General features: G+C 38.0%; 1 protein-coding gene and 1 long non-coding RNA gene across 2 annotated transcripts in view; one reads left to right on the forward strand and one right to left on the reverse strand.

The window, feature by feature from the left end:
* LOC107180729 overlaps positions 1 to 1,026 on the forward strand; it is a 30,721-nt gene extending 29,695 nt beyond the window's left edge. Inside the window, exons 3-4 of the long non-coding RNA XR_006219778.1 lie at positions 214 to 405; positions 989 to 1,026. This is a non-coding gene — a long non-coding RNA (uncharacterized LOC107180729). The remainder of the gene's footprint in view (positions 1 to 213; positions 406 to 988) is intronic.
* LOC102959444 (PZP alpha-2-macroglobulin like) overlaps positions 1 to 17,883 on the reverse strand; it is a 47,237-nt gene that overhangs the window by 26,772 nt on the left and 2,582 nt on the right. The window contains exons 2-13 of the mRNA XM_015542907.2: positions 14,877 to 15,060; positions 13,584 to 13,743; positions 13,353 to 13,405; positions 12,316 to 12,336; positions 11,889 to 12,057; positions 11,188 to 11,272; positions 4,330 to 4,441; positions 3,896 to 4,010; positions 3,636 to 3,745; positions 2,613 to 2,774; positions 512 to 739; positions 196 to 259 (exon numbers count right to left, since the gene is read on the reverse strand). Coding sequence (XP_015398393.2) covers positions 196 to 259; positions 512 to 739; positions 2,613 to 2,774; positions 3,636 to 3,745; positions 3,896 to 4,010; positions 4,330 to 4,441; positions 11,188 to 11,272; positions 11,889 to 12,057; positions 12,316 to 12,336; positions 13,353 to 13,405; positions 13,584 to 13,743; positions 14,877 to 15,060 — 1,463 coding nt within the window. The remainder of the gene's footprint in view (positions 1 to 195; positions 260 to 511; positions 740 to 2,612; positions 2,775 to 3,635; positions 3,746 to 3,895; positions 4,011 to 4,329; positions 4,442 to 11,187; positions 11,273 to 11,888; positions 12,058 to 12,315; positions 12,337 to 13,352; positions 13,406 to 13,583; positions 13,744 to 14,876; positions 15,061 to 17,883) is intronic.

Below are 17,883 nucleotides of genomic sequence, written 5' to 3' on the forward strand. Positions count from 1 at the left end.
GGCAATCAAATTTATCTGTTGACTGTGTTGAGTAAAAAAATGCTAGAGTCATAAGGAGAATCTATATTTTCTTTGGTGTCCTTGTTACAAGGGATAATGAGAATAATTTCCCCATTTGTGAACTGTCACTGAAGTGTAAAGCTGGATGTGTTGGGAAGGAGATGGGGGGCGGGGAACGGATTTGAAGATACTCACTGTCTCCCGGCTCTACAGGCACAGCATGTGTTCCTGATCTGATGATGTTTCCCTTAGCCATGAACTGAAATGAAAAACCAACACGAAAACAACCTTTTGAGCCTAACACACTTCTCAACATCGTACTCCCCACAAGACCTGCTTTCTGTCCTTGAATCTCTGCTAGAGAGAATCAACTGCCTGAAAATCGAAGAATCAAGGGGAACATGGGTAAGAAAGCAAGATGGCGGTGCACAGGCAATTCTTACATTCCTGGCTTTTTAACCACTTTCGTCTACCGATGAACTCCAAATATATTTTGTAGCCTTATCCTTACCAGGTAATAGAAAATGAGCTCTTTTGGTTCCCCAAGGGCCTGCCCATTGAGTGTATAGTATGCCTTGATAATCTGAGTTTGGCCACAGGGCAGGGTACCGGCCACAGGCTCCAGGTGAACATAATTCCCGCTGAAGGAGAAAGCGTGCCTCGCAAGGTGCTGAGCACCCTGGTGTTCTTCTCTTAACCATACAAAGTTAAAACAAAAGCTAGTTTGCTCGTGGAAGGCCTGATAAAACAGAAAAACAAAGATTATTGTTTCGATAGTTCTTCACTTTAGCTTCCCACCAAAACGAACAGTTAAAATTTTGTGTCTTCCCTTCTAACATATACTGTGCATCATCCTCATCCCTGTTCACCACCGAATAAACAAATTATCAGCCTCTCAAATTGCAGCGATTAACAGGAAATATTTAGAAATTAATCTCCTTTGCCCTGAATTTGCCAAATCGTCATTGATTTATCTTCTCTTCTGTAGCGCAAGGCCGGAGGAACAATGGCGTCCCAGTGAGAATGGCAAGTAGTCTTAACAAGCATAAAAGGAAATCTTTAGATAAGAGAAGTGCCTTGTAAATTGGTTTAATTGAAATTATGTTGTATGTATTAATGTAATATTTTATAACTGTAAGGGCTTCAAAGTTGTTTGTAAATAATCCCAGCCAATTATCATCTATGCTTCTTATCATTACTATGACTTTGGATTTTTAAGCCCTTGTAGTTTTGGGACCTTTAAACCTTGAAAATGTTGTCTAGGAGATAATTCTATTTATTGCCCCCGCAGTGGTTGCTCCTTAGCTATTTTATGAGTACACACCCTTTCTTTTTCTGAATTTACTAGGTGTATTTTGTGGACCTTTGTATTTGCTATCATGATAAAGTTCCTATTTTTTTTATGATTGCCCTGAAATATATCATACTAATAATTGTAACTATGATTGTAGAGTTTCAAATATAGGGACACTCTATTCATCCTTTCAATCCTAAGGAAGAGCAGGTATTTATCACATAGAAAACATTAAGCATCATTCCATATTTAAAAATTTTTTTTTTTCAACGTTTTTTTATTTATTTTTGGGACAGAGAGAGACAGAGCACGAACGGGGGAGGGGCAGAGAGAGAGGGAGACACAGAATCGGAAACAGGCTCCAGGCTCTGAGCCATCAGCCCAGAGCCTGACGCGGGGCTCGAACTCACGGACCGCGAGATCGTGACCTGGCTGAAGTCGGACGCTTAACCGACTGCGCCACCCAGGCGCCCCTCATTCCATATTTTAAATTGAATTAACATGTCAACATTGGGAAATGGAAATAATTTAAATGCTATTTATCTAACCTGGAATCAATAAATCATTATCTTTTTTTACCACTTCTTTGCTTGAGCTTACAAGAGCAAAGTCTTTTTAGTTACAGAAATCTTTTTATCCTCATCATTAGGCAATATATACGAAGAATGTGTGGGGGTTCCAATCACTTTTAAAGTTATTTGAGTAGACATAGAGAAAAACAACAGAAAACAAATTACATGAATTACTCACCTGTTGAGGAACTGATATTGTTCAGGACCAAATCCTATATGCATTTTTTTTTTTGCATGATACATAAAATTTTTTTTTATTTTTATTTTTTTTTATGATACATAAAATTTTAAAGGTAATGTGAATGAAATGATCAGACACTTCTATAGTATCTCTTCTAATGTCTTCGTTATTTTATTTAAAAAAAATTTTTTTTAACGTTTATTTATTTTTGAGACAGAGAGAGACAGAGCGTGAACGGGGAAGGGGCAGAGAGAGAGGGAGACACAGAATCGGAAGCAGGCTCCAGGCTCTGAGCCATCAGCCCAGAGCCCGACGCGGAGCTCGAACTCAGGGACCGCGAGATCGTGACCTGAACTGAAGTCGGACGCTTAACCGACTGAGCCACCCAGGCGCCCCTGTCTTTGTTATTTTAAATGAAAATTTTAATTCCCAAGTTTATCCCTAAGTTGGACAGCTTCTCATTCCTATCTCTTAAATACAATGTATGCTTCTTCGTATTTGAATAAATAATGGTCACCGAGGTGTCTCTTTGTCCTCTGGTTTTTTTTTTTTCTTTCATACTTACCACAACAGAAATTTTGTTGGCCAAGACGTTAGTGGTATTGATGGAAAACTGTACAAGACCCTGTTCATTGGTAGTTGCATTGTAAAGATAATTGGCTTCACTTGCAGAGATAAAGATAAGTTTATTGGGGATGGGTACACCTTTCCCATCCACCAGAAGCACCTAGAGAAGAAAAGTACTTGATAAGTTATATGGGTAATACTCAGAGAAGACAGAACACATGGGAACAAATTCCTTTGCTGCCATAACTGAATGAAAAAAGCAAAAGCCAACCTCTAAAACAACCCTTCCATATTTACTACAAAATCAAATTTTCTTCCACTGTATCCTCATTTCTTTCACTTTTTTACTCTGTTTTTGGATCCTCATGTCCTTTTCGTCTCTGCAGACAAACCCCATAAGCAGCCCCCCAAAAAGTGTTTCTTTTTGAGAAGAATTATAAGTTATTTTAAATACATTATTATAAAATGGGTGAATAATTATAAGTGACTATAAAAAGGGTAAAATTATTACTTAAAATGAAAATGTATACCTTAGGCATGAGAATAATTTAATAATAATGGCCATGAAATATATGCTATTATAGGTCCTATGCCTAAAAATAAAACCACTTATCCACTTACTTCTAAATAGAACGACGGATATAAAGGAGGATACTCGCAGCCATAATTGAGAATGATTTGTGAGAAATTCTCTTAAAATTCTGAAGCTGGCTGGATAATGGCAGAAATATATTTATTGTAAGATGGTTGGTAGAGAAGGTTTGACATAATCACTACTTCATTCACATTAAGAATCTTCATTAGCTACATGTTCTAAAAAGAAATAATACCTCCGATTCTCAAAATACTGTCATATGTGTTTGTACATTTTATTGGTGATACTTACAAAGGAAGGTCCTTTTTCTTGGTTTCATGTTTTGGGTCTAATTGATATCGCTAACTACATGTAGGCTACATCATCATGCCCTGACGGTAAGTACAACTAGATACTTCATTATTTGTGAATTGCAATATACTCTACCTGTCCAAAGAAGGGGATTCCTCGTCTAAAGTGTGAATCCACTTTCACGAACCTGACTCTGGTTACAGTATTTGTGATTTCACTGGTCCCGTTTCCAGTAAGTACTATGTCTAAAAATATGTAGAGAAGAGTAAGTACTCTTGGAAGTTACTTTAGTCCTAAAATTCATGTCCTTCCACCTTCTTTATGACCCTTGTTTTGTTATGGAAAACAAACCAATGCTTATGGTTTCACTCCCCACATTAATTTGGAGTTCACACCTGTTCCCTTTTCTCTGATCTTGGCTTCCACTTTAAGTTTCATTTCAAAACCCATATTTTTAATCTGGAGTACATTTGTGTTTACTTGTTGGGTGATGCAGCCATTGCTGTCGAGCTGAGAGAGGAAAAAAAAAAATTGATCAATCCCATACTGATTAAGACTATACTGACCGAGACTAAATTTATCATTTTCTTTCTGATGCCGAGACAATTTCTTTGGGTTAAACATGTTAGTTGGCCTTTAATATTCACATCTGTTCTCTAAGGGTTAGTCATCAAAATGAGAATTTTATTGACTAAGAATAGAAATTCTTTCTTTTTTTTGGTGGGGAATATATTGGGATAAGCTTGCTCTGATGTCTTCTTTCTAGTTAGTAAAATAGGGTAGCTATTGTCAACAATGATAGTCCCTGGCGAGAACATTGTAGACTAACCTGTTGACTGAATTTCTCACAGAACTCGTTCTTTTGGCAATTAGAATGATGAAGTAATTTTCTGCACAGGCTCACAGTTGCAAGTCCTGGGACAGGTTTCCCATAGGTGTATCTGTCATGTAAGAAACAAATCAGGAACTGAGGAAGGGTATCTACCTTTTCCACTACATCAACCCACCACAGATCAAACACATACTCTTTGCAGTTCCTTGTACTTCTCTATCATTTTGGGCTCATATCAAGTTGAAATATGTCTGGAAAGTATCTTTATCAAGAGGTACTACTTATTAAGGCATTTGAAACTGTGCTGCCATGTACAAACAAGTTTCCTTCGGGATTTAAAAAATTTCTTCCTTTGGGGCACCTGGGTGGCTCAGTCGATTAACTGTTCAATTCTTGATATCAGCTCAGGTCGTGATCTCCCAGTTGTGAGACTGAGCCTTGTGCCGGGCTCTGTGCTAAGCACAGAGCCTGCTTGGGATTCTCTCTCTCCCCCTCTCCTTGTCCCTCCCCTTGCACACTCTCTCAAAATAAATAAACATTTAGAAAAATTTCTTCCTTGTAGCCTATTTTTTTTATCATTCTTTTTATTCTGTCATTATAAAATCAAAACTTGTTGTTTATACCAAGTGGGAAACTTAGATAATAAATAGAATTGAAATAAATAAATAATAGAAATAATAACGCTAACACCATAATGTGCTTTCACACACACACACACACACACACACACACAGAAAGAGAGAGAGAGAGAGAGAGAGAGAGAGAGAGAAAGAGAGGAAAGAGAGCTCTGATAAAGCCAAACAACCATGGGGCATATAAAACAAAATTGTGTGTGTGTGTGTGTGTGTGTGTGTGTGTGTGCGTGTGTGTGCACTCTATTTCTCTATTAGTTTTTTTTTCCTTTCTCGATAAAAATGGAATAATTAATAATCAGTTTGCTTTGGGCATTAGTTTTATATGTAAATACTTCCAATATCACTTCAAATAAAATCAGAGCAACTTATTCTGAAACCCCTTTCTAAGATACAGATATCAGCACTAGGATGCCATTAAGTTAGGAAGATCCTTGAGGCAAAGGTCCAGATCCTTTGATGCTTCCGGTATATAATATTTAGATGGGCATATTTTTGTACCCTGTATGCTCCCTCTTCTATTGATGATTTATAGGAAATGAGTTTTAATTCTCAAGGTTGAAATGAACTGTAAGAGCTATTTGTAAATGCAAAAGGTTAAAGAAGAAGGGAACCCTACAAGACAGAAAAAAATTTCAAAAATAGCATTAGTAAGTCCTTCACTATCAATAATTACTTTAAACGTACACAGATCAAATTATCCAATAAAAAAACATAGAGGGGATGAATGGATAAAAATACAAGATCCAACTATACGCTGTATACAAGAGACTCACTTTAGACTGAAGGACACATATAGGCTGAAAGTGAAGGGATAGAAAAAGATATTCCATAAAGATGGTAACCAAAAAAGATCAGGGGTGGTTATACTAACATCACAGAAAATAAACTTTAAGTCAAGAAATGCCACAAGAAACAAAGAAGAAGTTGTATAATGATACAAGGGTCAATTCACCAGGAAGATATAGCAATTATAAAAATATATGCATCCAGCACCAAAACATCTAACTATAAGAAGCAGACACTCGGGGCGCATGGGTGGCTCGGTCGGTTAAGCGTCCGACTTCGGCTCAGGTCACGATCTCACGGTCCGTGAGTTCGAGCCCCGCGTCGGGCTCTGTGCTGACAGCTCAGAGCCTGGAGCCTGTTTCGGATTCTGTGTCTCCCTCTCTCTCTGCCCCTCCCCCGTTCATGCTCTGTCTCTCTCTGTCTCAAGAATAAATAAACGTTAAAAAAAATTTTTTTAAAAAAAGAAGCAGACACTGACAGAACAGAAAAGAGAAACAGACAATGATGCAACAATAGTAGGAGACTTCAATACCCCACTGTCAATAATAGATAGAATATCCAGACAGAAATTCAAGAAGAAACAGTGACACTGAACAATCTTAGACTACATGGACTTAAGAAACATATTTAGAATATTATACCCCAGTGTTGGCAAGGATGTGGAGAAAAAGGAATCTTTGTGCACTATTGGTGGGAATGTAAATTGGTACAGCTACCGTGGAAAACTATGGAAGATTTTCAAAAAATTACCATATGACCCAATAATTCCACTACTGGATATTTAACACCACAGCCCCAAACTTCTGGGATGTAGCAAAGGTGGTCATAAGAGGAAGTTATATAGCAATGCAGGCCTTCCTAAGGAAGGAAGAAAGATCTCAGATACACAACCTAACCTTACACTTCAAAGAGATGGAAAAAGAACAACAAATAAAACCCCAAAGCAGCAGAAGACAGGAAATAATAAAGATTAGATCAGAAATCAATGATATCGAAGCCAAAAAAGCGGTAGAACAGATCAATGAAACCAGGAGCTGGTTCTTTGAAAGAATTAACAAAATTGATAAACCACTAGCCAGTGTGATCAAAAAGAAAAAGGAAAGGACCCAAATAAATAAAATTAAAAAAATAAATAAAAACTGGGGGCGCCTGGGTGGCTCAGTCAGTTAAGAGTCCGACTTTGGCTCAGGTCATGATCTTGCGGTTTGTGAGTTTGAGCCCCACGTCAGGCTCTGTGCTGACAGCTCGGAGCTTGGAGCCTGCTTCGGATTCTGTGTCTCACTCTCTCTTTGCCCCTTCCCTGCTCACGCTCTGTTGTGTCTCTGTCTCAAAAATAAATAAAACATTAAAAAAAATAAAAAGTAAATAAAAACTGGAACAGGAATAAATAGAAAATTTTAACAGACCCATAACCAGTAAAGAAATCAAATTGGTAATCAAAAATCTCCCAAAAAACAAGAGTCCAGGGCTGGATGGCTTTACAGGGGAATTCTACCAAACATTTAGAGAAGAGTTAGCTCCTATTCTGTATCTTTTTTTTAAATATGAAATTTATTGTCAAATTGGTTTCCATACAACACCCAATGCTCCTCACAACAGGTGCCCTCCTCAATGCCCATCACCCACCCTCCCCTCCCTCCAACCTCCCATCAACCTTCAGATTGTTCTCAGTTTTTAAGAGTCTCTTAGCACCTATTCTCTTGAAGCTGTTCCAAAAAATAGAAATGGAAGGAAAACTTCCAAGCTCTTTCTATGAAGCCAGCGTTACCTTGACTCCAAAACCAGATAAAGACCCTACTAAAAAGGAGAACTATAGACAATTTCCCTGATGAACATGGATGCAAAAATCCTCAACAAGATAGTAGCCAACTGAATCCAACAGTACATTAAAAAAACTATTCACCATAACCAAGTGGGATTTACACCCGGGATGCAGGGCTGGTTCAATATCCTCAAAACAATCAATGTAGTACATCATATCAATAAAAGAAAGGACAAGAACCACATGATCCTCTCAGTAGATGCAGAGAAAGCATTTGACAAAATACAGCATCTTTTCTTGATAAAAACCCTCAAGAAAATAGGGATAGAAGGATCATACCTCAAGATCATAAAGGCCATGTACGAAAGATCCACCACTAATATCATCCTCAATGGGGAAAAACTGAGAGTTTTCCCCCTCAGGTCAGGAACACGACAGGGATGTCCACTCTCACCACTGTTACTCAAGATAGTATTGGAATTCTTATCCTCAGCAGTTAGAAAACACAAAGGAATAAAGGCATCCAAATCAGCCAAGAGGAGGTCAAACTTCCAGTCTTCACAGACGACATGATACTTTATACGGAAAACCCAAACGATTCCACCAAAAAACTGCTAGAACTGATCCATGAATTCAGAAAAGTTGCAGGATATAAAATCAATGCACAGAAATCGGTTGCATTTCTATACACCAGTAATGAAGCAACAGAAAGAGAAATCAAGGAGTAGATTCCATTTATAATTGTACCAAAAACCATAAAGTACCTAGGAATAAACATAACCAAAGAGGTGAAAAATCTATACAATTAAAACTATAGAAAGCTTATGAAAGAAATTGGAGAAGACACACACACACACACACACACACACACACACACACAAAAGGAAAAATATTCCATGCTCCTGGATTGGAAGAACAAACATTGTTAAAATGTTGATACTACCCAAAGCCATCCACATATTCAATGCAATCCCTATCAAAATAACACCAGCATTCTTCACAGAGTTAGAAAAAATAATCCTCAAATTTGTATGGAACCAGAAAAGGCCCCAAATAGCCAAAACAATCTTGAAAAAGAAAACTGAAGCTGGAAGCATCACACTCCCAGACTTCAAGACATATTACAAAGCTGTAATCATCAAGACAGAATGGCAACAGCACAAAAACAAACGTTCGGATCAATGGAACAGAATAGAGAACCCAGAAATGGACCCACAAACGTATGGCCAACTAATCTTTGACAAAGCTGGAAAGAATATCCAATGGAATAAAGACAGTCTCTTCAGCAAGTGGTGCTGGGAAAACAGGACAGCGACATGCAGAAGAATGACCTTGGACCACTTTCTTACACCATACACAAAAAGAAACTCAAAATGGATGAAAGACCTAAATGTAAGACAGGAAGCCATCAAAATCATCGAGGAGAAAGCAGGCAAAAGCCTCTTTGATCTTGGCTGCAGTAACTTCTTACTCAACACGTGTCTGGAGGCAAGGGAAACAAAAGCAAAAATGAACTATTGGGACTTCATCAAAATAAAAAGCATCTGCACAGAGAAGAAAACAATCAGCAAAACTAAAAGGCAGCTGACAGAATGGGAGAAGATATTTGCAAATGACATATCAGATATAGGGTTAATATAAAGTCTATAAAGAATTTATCAAACTCAACACCCAAAAAACAAATAATCCAGTGAAGAAATGGGCAAAAGACATGAATAGACACTTCTCCAAAGAAGACTTCCAAATGGTGAACAGACACATGAAAAAATGCTCCACATCACTCATCATCAGGGAAATATAAATCAAAACCACAATGATTTACCACCTCACACCTGTCAGAACGGCTAACATTAACAATTCAGGCAACAACAGATGTTGGTGAGGATGTGGAGAAAGAGGATCTCTTTTGCACTGCTGGTGGGAATGCAAGCTGGTGCAGCCATTCTGGAAAACAGTATGGAGTTTCCTCAAAAAGTTAAAAATAGAACTATTCTACAACCCAGCAATTGCACTACTAGGTATTTATCCAAGTGATACAGGTGTGCTGTTTTGAAGGGGCACATGCACCCCAATGTTTATAGCAGCTCTATCAACAATAGCCAAAGTCTGGAAAGAGCCCAAATGTCCAACGATGGATGAATGGATAAAGAAGATGTGGTGTATATATATATATACAATGGAGTATTACTTGGCAATCAAAATGAATGAAATATTGCCATTTGCAACTACGTGGAGGGAACTGGAGGGTATTATGCTAAGTGAAGTCAGTCAGTCAGAGAAAGACAAAAATCATATGACTTCACTCATATGAAGACTTTAAGAGACAAACAGATTAACATAAGGGAAAGGAAACAAAAATAATATAAAAACAGGAGGGGGGGACAAAACATAAGAGACTCTTAAATATAGAGAACAAAAAGGGGTTGTGGGAGGAGGGATGTTCTAAATGGGTAAGGGGCATTAAGGAATCTACTCCTGAAATCATTGTTGCACCATATGCTAACTAACTTGGATGTAAATTAAATAATAAATGAATTAAAAGAAAAGAAAATACTCCAAGGATCCTCTTAAAATTGGTCAGAGGAGAAATTAAAATTAATTCAATGTCTCATTCCGACATTGAGAAAAATCCAGCAAAAGGGACATTTCAGGCAAATCCAGCAAAAGGGATATTTACAGGCCAACTGGCCGCTCTCTCCAATAAGTTAACATCCTGGAGAGAAAAGGAGGTTCCAGACTTTTAAAACTTTAAGATATTTATAGATTCCCATGGCTTGCTAAAAAATATTAGGGAAAAAAACTGGAAGGGGGAGGAAAGAACAAATGGGACAAATTAAGCAAAAATTCATTATTGTGTAATGGTCCATGGGTAATCATGATGGGTACATGATTTTCATTTTACTATTCTGTTAACTTTTGCATTCAAAAAAATTTCCATTGTGGAGAGTTGGAAAAAAGGAGTACATATGAGTCATAGTAATCAAGAGTAATGAGTAAATCAGTTTTAGAAAGATTGAGGGAACTTGAGTATAAAATAAGAATTAGTATTAGAAAATTACTTTTAATTTTGTTAAGTATGATAATGACATCATGACTATGTAGGAAAATGTCAGTAATTTTTATTTTTATTATTTAAAAAAAATTTTTTAATGTTTATTTTTGAGAGAGAGAGAGACACAGACAGAGCGCAAGTGGGAAGGGGCATAGAGAGAGGGAGACACAGAATCCAAAGCAGACTCCAGGCTCTGAGCTGTCAGCACAGAGCCTGATGTGGGGCTCGAACCCACAAACCGTGAGATCATGACCTGAGCTGAAGTCAGACGCTCAACTAACTGAGCCACTCAGGCGCCCCAGGAAATGTCAATAATTTTTAAAGGTACATAGTGCTGCATCAAGGGGACAATGTAATGATCTTTGTAATTTATCCTGAAATGTTAAAGCAAAAAAAAAAAATGATGTAGCAGATATAGAAAGGTGTTAGTTGTTAAATCATAATTATGGGTGTCCTCTATTCCTCTGCATATTTGAAAATTTTAATAATAAGCAGCTGAAATAAGTCATTGAAATGTTTTTTAATTCAGTTAAAAATTAATTTGTACTTAGGTACCTAGCTAAATAATGACTCAAATGGAGGCAAAATCTGAAATTTCAGGCAAAAGAAATTTAACTCACATCCCACATACTGTTATGTTCACTTTTTCATCCAGGATACTGATTATCTTTGGCACCTGAACTTTGACCTCAAACTTGGGAAGCACTGTTGGTAGAGATAATGGAAATAGGGAGGTTGGTAAATATTTAATGGAAATACAAATATTTTCATGTCTATAATTTTCCCCAAAATAATATCCTGAAGGCCTAGATGCATTTTTCTTTTTTTCTTTTTTTTCAATATATGAAGTTTATTGTCAAATTGGTTTCCATACAACACCTAGTGCTCATCCCAAAAGGTGCCCTCCTCAATACCCATCCCCCACCCTCCCCTCCCTCCCACCCCCCATCAACCCTCAGTTTGTTCTCAGTTTTTAAGAGTCTCTTATAGATGCATTTTTCAATGTGCCAACTTTAAGATAATAAGGTTTAACAACTCATGCAAAATTTAACTGACTTCGTGGTGAGAGCAGATGTCAATGACACTAAACAAATGATGATGGTTCCACTGAAATAAGAATTTTTATACTTGGCAAAGCGCAACTTGCTACTGGAAATCAGACTCTCGTGAATTTCTGGTGCACAGAATTACGATGACTTTACAAACAGCTAAAGCTGATTCTAATCCAAGTTCAACATACCTACACGGAATTCAAAAAATCTAAATGAATGCTTGGTATGAAACAAAATGTTATGTCCTTTTCATCGTTCATAATCCATACCAAATTCCTCTACAGTGAAGGAGTGCTCTATCCTTTTGCCTGATTCCTTCTGTACCACCACCTTGTAAGAGCCCTGAATGGGCTCGGACGAGAGGGGAAAGGCCAGCTGTTGGAGGCCACTCTCCAACTTGACACCTTGCCATTGTCCAACACGGTTTCCTTGTGGGTCCTAGACGGAAACAGGGAGCATGGAGAATAATCATGTAGCTATGATAGCCCTTGAACAAAAGACTTTGGGGTTGGTAACTGGCATTGCCTTCAGAAGAGATAAACACAGAAGGAAGATAAAACAGAGTAAACCTGACATCTGGGAGCAGGGGATTTTAGATCTGACAGTTGTTTTTTTAATAGTAATTCATCTGTCAGGAGTATCAGCACTTCCATTCTTAAATGCACTGATTTCTTTATACAAGACTCTGATGCTTACCTCAAGGTATACCAGTGGAATCTATATGAAAAAAGGAAAGAAGAGATGTGATTAGAATTTCACCAAAGACTATGATTTCAGACTTGTGATCAAATAGGGAAATGGGAAAATGGATTCTGTAGTAAGTTATAACAAAATTTAACCTGAAACATTAAAGAGCTAGAACTGTTCAGGGAAACTAGTAAATAGTTCTAAGTGAAAAGCATAAATAACGTATTTCTACAACAATCATTGTGTTGCCATTTCCCGGAAAAATATTTTTGGTGAATAAGTTTTATTAATATTTATTAATTTACTCATATTTTTAATCAGTAATACTAAGGTACTTACGACCTGTAAGTAAAGAATATGACTATATTGCTTACTTATATAAATTATATATTAATAGCGTGATATGTCATTATGATTTAGACCAAATAAGAATTTTGGTTAACAGTTAACCAAGGACATTTTTTCCTAATTTAAAAAATTGCATTTTTACAGCAGCTTTGTTTCTTTCCTTGTTGAAAGCTAGTTGGAGGAAGGATCACCCAATTAACAAAAGTGAAATCTTTACATGTGATATATATTGTATATTATATTATGTGTTAATATCTATGACAAATACATGTGTATATAGTATATATATGTATTTGTTACCATATTATAATATTGTCTATTACGTATATATTCAGAAGCAGTGAAACTCTGTGCTTTTAGTAATCATAAACTCCTTGAGAGTATGGATATGGATAATATCTCACTTTTTTACTCTTCATTATGTTTAATGTATTATGGTCACAGCAATAAATGTAGCTGACTACTGTTGAGCTGATTAATTACTGTTATAAGAGAGACAGCTTCCTCCATCGTTTACCCCTCTGTAATGCCTTCCAGAAGACTCTAGATCTGTAGGGAGGCAGGATCCCAGTTTCCAAAAGGAATGTGGTTCATCTTCTTGCTTTTCCTGGACCTTCCTGCCCCTGCTTGGGTGAGTACTCCCATCCCCTCCTCCCATCCCTGCCATCAACCCAAACCGTAACTACTGAGATCCTTACCAGTTCATTTAAGGGGTGAAAGTTTTCATCCACAGAGACAATACGGAATTTTACTAAAAAAGAAAGAAATACTCTGATAAGACTCAGACATGATATGATAAGGCAGGTCATGTGAGTGATAGGGCAGGAGGCTAAGAGATGGGGATAATTAATGGTGCCTGGCTGGAAAACCAGCTTTGGGGTGGCCTCTCCTTCTCAGTAGTGCCCCAGTAGTAGAATTTCCCTCCATACCTGTCTGTCCTGGTTTATAGATGGGTTTGTCTGTCTGGACAAAGACCAGACTTTGAGCATTCTTTACCAGCACTGTGTTCCTCTTCCTGAAGTCTTGTGTTGGTCCCTTTATCTGGACACTGAGAAATGCCATCTCTGACAAGGAGGAGCTCCTTGGGAGCTGAACAACAAAAAATACCACCGAGGAGTTGCACAGTCTTCTTTCTCTGAATCCTTCATCCATGACTATTTTCTACCTCTCTCTCAGCTTCACCAAGGGCTAGGTAAGTATAAATATTTTGCCAGACATGAATGAAGATAATAATATAAGATATAGGAGAGGTATGTCAGTGAGAACAGCCGTCAGTGGAACCCAAATATCCAGAGAGCTAACCTGGAACTCTAGTGATTAAATCACACTCCTTTTAACAGAGCAAAATCTATGCGGAAAGAATGGAAAGAAGCATCTTTATAAAAATATGGGAGAATATGGGAGCTGAGTATCCCAAGCACAAAGAGGGCGACCTCAAAGAGGTACTGGATGTTTGCTTGGAGTTTCTGGTACTATTAATACATTCAGAGGACAAAGACACCTAACATTTCGCCATAGGAGAAAAATTCTGCTACAAAATTCTGCTGTCCTACCATGAAATTTTTGTATAATCTCTTTCTAGGTATTGCTTGCTCTGACCTTAAAGAGATGGTTACATATCAAAATTAGAAACCCTCTTTGACTAAGTCAGGGCGCATGGGTGGCTCAGGCATCCGACTCATGATTTCGGCTCATGTCACGATCCCATGGTTCATGAGATCGAGCCCTGTGTCAGGCTCTGCGCTGACAGCATGAAGCCTGCTTGGGATTGGGGTTCTCTCTCTCTCTCTCTCAAAATAAATAAACAACCTTTATTTAAAAAAGAAAAGAAAAGAAAATCTCTTTGACTAAGTCATGCTTTCTATGGCCAATAGAATTTTTAATTTAAATTGAACTTTGGCATGCAGAAAAATATTTCTCTCCTCTGTGGATGGAAATTCCATGCTTTGTTTCTTAGTAGCTAAAAACTCACTCTCTTTCATACGTTATGAAGTCCCCACCAACATTTAAAAAAAATATTGTATTTTTTTAAAGGATCCACATCCAAACGTGGGCTCAAACTCGTGACCCCAAGATGAAGAGTCACATGGTCTACCAACTGAGCCAGCGAGGTGCCCCAGCTCACTAACATTCTTAAAGTTGTTCTTTGCAGATTCAACACCAGCTCCCGTCACCATGATTCGATATAACGTATCAAACAAGGACAGGCAAATAGTACTCACAGTGAAGGAGACGCAGTGGAATAAATCCTTCTCCACCACCAGGTCAGTGAAGAGGCTCTGGTTTCCCCTGAGGGACTCCAAGGAAGCACTTACAGTCACTGTCTCATTCAGGTAGCTCAGAAGGATGCAACCCTTCTCAGGAGTCTCTGTGTGGAGCAGGGAGGGGACCAGCACCATATACTGCCTGGGGAGAGAAGGCTGAGTCAGAGACAGAAATGGGGAATAATAAGCATTTTCTTTTTTCTTTTTTTTTTTTCTTTTTTTTTAACGTTTATTTATTTTTGAGACAGAGAGAGACAGAGCATGAACAGGGGAGGGGCAGAGAGGGAGACACAGAATCTGAAACAGGCTCCAGGCTCTGAGCCATCAGCCCAGAGCCCGACGCGGGGCTCGAACTCACGGACCGTGAGATCATGACCTGAGCCGAAGTCGGACGCTTAACCGACCAAGCCACCCAGGCGCCCCTTAACAAGCATTTTCAACCATAAACGTGTTTTCCGTAACCATATGTACTTCTTGCTACGACTGATTCCATACCAAGTGTCAATGAACAAAGAACAGGATGATGGAAGGTTCATCGCTGCCAGGCATAAGAATTCTATTTTTCACTCCTGAGTAGTCCCTCACCCGCACAGCCTATATCAGCAGTTGGCTTCAAGGATGTTATAGTTTTATGTGCACTCTTTGTATTAAAGGACATTAATATCCGAGTTCCTGAATATATACCCATAAAAGTACATATATATAACAAATTGCTGATGATTATTCACTTTATAAAAAGATTTACATTAAATTCTGTCTCTATAAACATCCCTTGTGCATGAACACCATGACTGAATACATTCATCTGGAAAAACCTCAGTGAAATCGTTTTCTTTGTAACAGCGGTACTGAAGACGTAATGTATTTGCTGTTTCTCTAAGGTTCTTCAGACATACCTTAGCCAAAATCGATGGTATTTTTGTCAACAAGTTTTAATTTTTGTTATTAATTTGCATGCACACACATGCACTCACAAGGACACATTGCACTTGATTAACATCCTCCTTCATCCTCACCCTCTTGAGGTAATCAATATTAATATATTGATATTAATACTTCTACGTTCATAAATATATCCTCGTGGTCAAACCTCTATGGGTCAATAAATTATCTTATTAAAAAACCAAGTTCATACAAAACGTATTACTTTACAGTCTTTTTTATGCTAATTATTGAATGTATTTAATTATTCAGAGGTATGGGCAACCTTTTGTGTGAGTTTACTTTCTTTATTTTTTTAGAGGGAGACAGTGCACGTGTGAGTGGGGGAGAGGACAGAGGGCCAGAGAGAGAATCGCAAGCAGAGCCCAAGCTCAGGGTGGAGCCTGACTCAGGGTTCGATCCCATTACCCTGGGATCATGACCAGAGCCGAAATCGAAATATGGATGCTCAAATGACTGAGTCACCTATGTGCCCCTTAAAGGTTGTGTTTTTAGGTAATCTCTACACCCAGTATGGGGCTTGAATTTACAACCCCGTGGTCAAGAATCACTTTCTCCATTGACTGAGCCAGCCCGGCACCCTTGTGAGTTTACACTCTTGACTTTACTGATACGTTTCCTTTATCTATTATATTCTTACATACCCCCCTCCCCCTCCGGATAGTTCCAATCACAATTCTAGCCATTTTTCAGGAACCCTCCCAAGTGACACATTTGACCAAAAAACTGTTCATGAAACATTCGACGCCATATAATCTCCCCATAGCCTGAACCCCTATGGGCTGAAATGTGTTTCCTAAGTGCCTGGTACCTGCAAGGAATTGTGTTAAGCGGTCTCTGTATTAAGCCTCCTAACAATCCTGTGTGGTACATGCATCATATTTTGTATGTTCATGATAAACGTGAGACCCTCGCCAATTCCCAAATTTGAATACGCAACAGTAAGATACTGCCTGCTCTGCCTACTCACTAAACCAATAAATCATACACAAAATGTGACTTTGCAAAACTTTAGTGATTCAATAGCTGCAGATTTAAGTCCTTAATTTATTGGCATTAATTTACATTAAGAAAAAAAAAACCAGGGCTATTCTTTTCTTATATTGTTTTACTACCCTTTCCCTTCTACCTCCAACATGGACTCTTACGCTTAAGAAACAGCAGGCAATTTGACACACGAAACACTATTTTATTACTTTTCAGAATTAATAGGTATGAGACTCACAGAAGAGAATAACAGAGACAGTTTAGTTGTGGAATCTGGTAGTCAGATTTGGTTCTCTCATTCTCCAAGGGGTCTCTTCCAACGCATTCATCAAGCTGTATGTGTTTTAAGTTTTTCCTTGGCCAAACTATATGCCATGGATCTTTAGATCTGCTCTTTAATAATTAAAATCTCATACACAGATTCAATACAATCCTTATCAAAACCCCAATGACATTTGTGCAGAAATAGAAAAATCTGCACATATTCTCTCTTTTAATAAACTTCAAGGGCAAATCACTCCAAATTACCAACAAACACTTATAATTAAACTATGAAGTAATATATTGAACATTGCACATTGGGAGCTACGATTCAGACACACACAGGATCCAACATTTAAAACAGAATGACTTTGGCTCAGGTCATGATCTCACAGTTCCCAAGTTCGAGCCCCACGTCAAGCTCTGTGCTGACAACTCAGAGCCTGGAGCCTGCTTCAGATTCTGTCTCCCTCTCTCTTTGCCTCTTCCCACTCACACCCTGTCTGTCTGTCTGTCTCTCTCTCTCAAAAATCAAAATAAACATTAAAAAAAATAGATTGACATTGAGGGAAGGTTGGGGGGGATGGGTTAAATAGGTGATGGGTGTTAAGGAGGTCACTTCTTGTGATGAGCATTGGTGTTGTATGTAAGTGATGAATCACTGAATTCCACGACTGAAACTATTTTACTGTATGCTAACTAACTGAAATGTAAACAAAAACTTAAAAAAATTCATTAAAGTCTCAGGTGTTTTTATTGGATAAGTGCTAAAGTT

The sequence above is a fragment of the Panthera tigris genome, chromosome B4 (genome assembly GCF_018350195.1).
Source record: "Panthera tigris isolate Pti1 chromosome B4, P.tigris_Pti1_mat1.1, whole genome shotgun sequence".
Classification (NCBI taxonomy): Eukaryota; Metazoa; Chordata; class Mammalia; order Carnivora; family Felidae; genus Panthera; species Panthera tigris.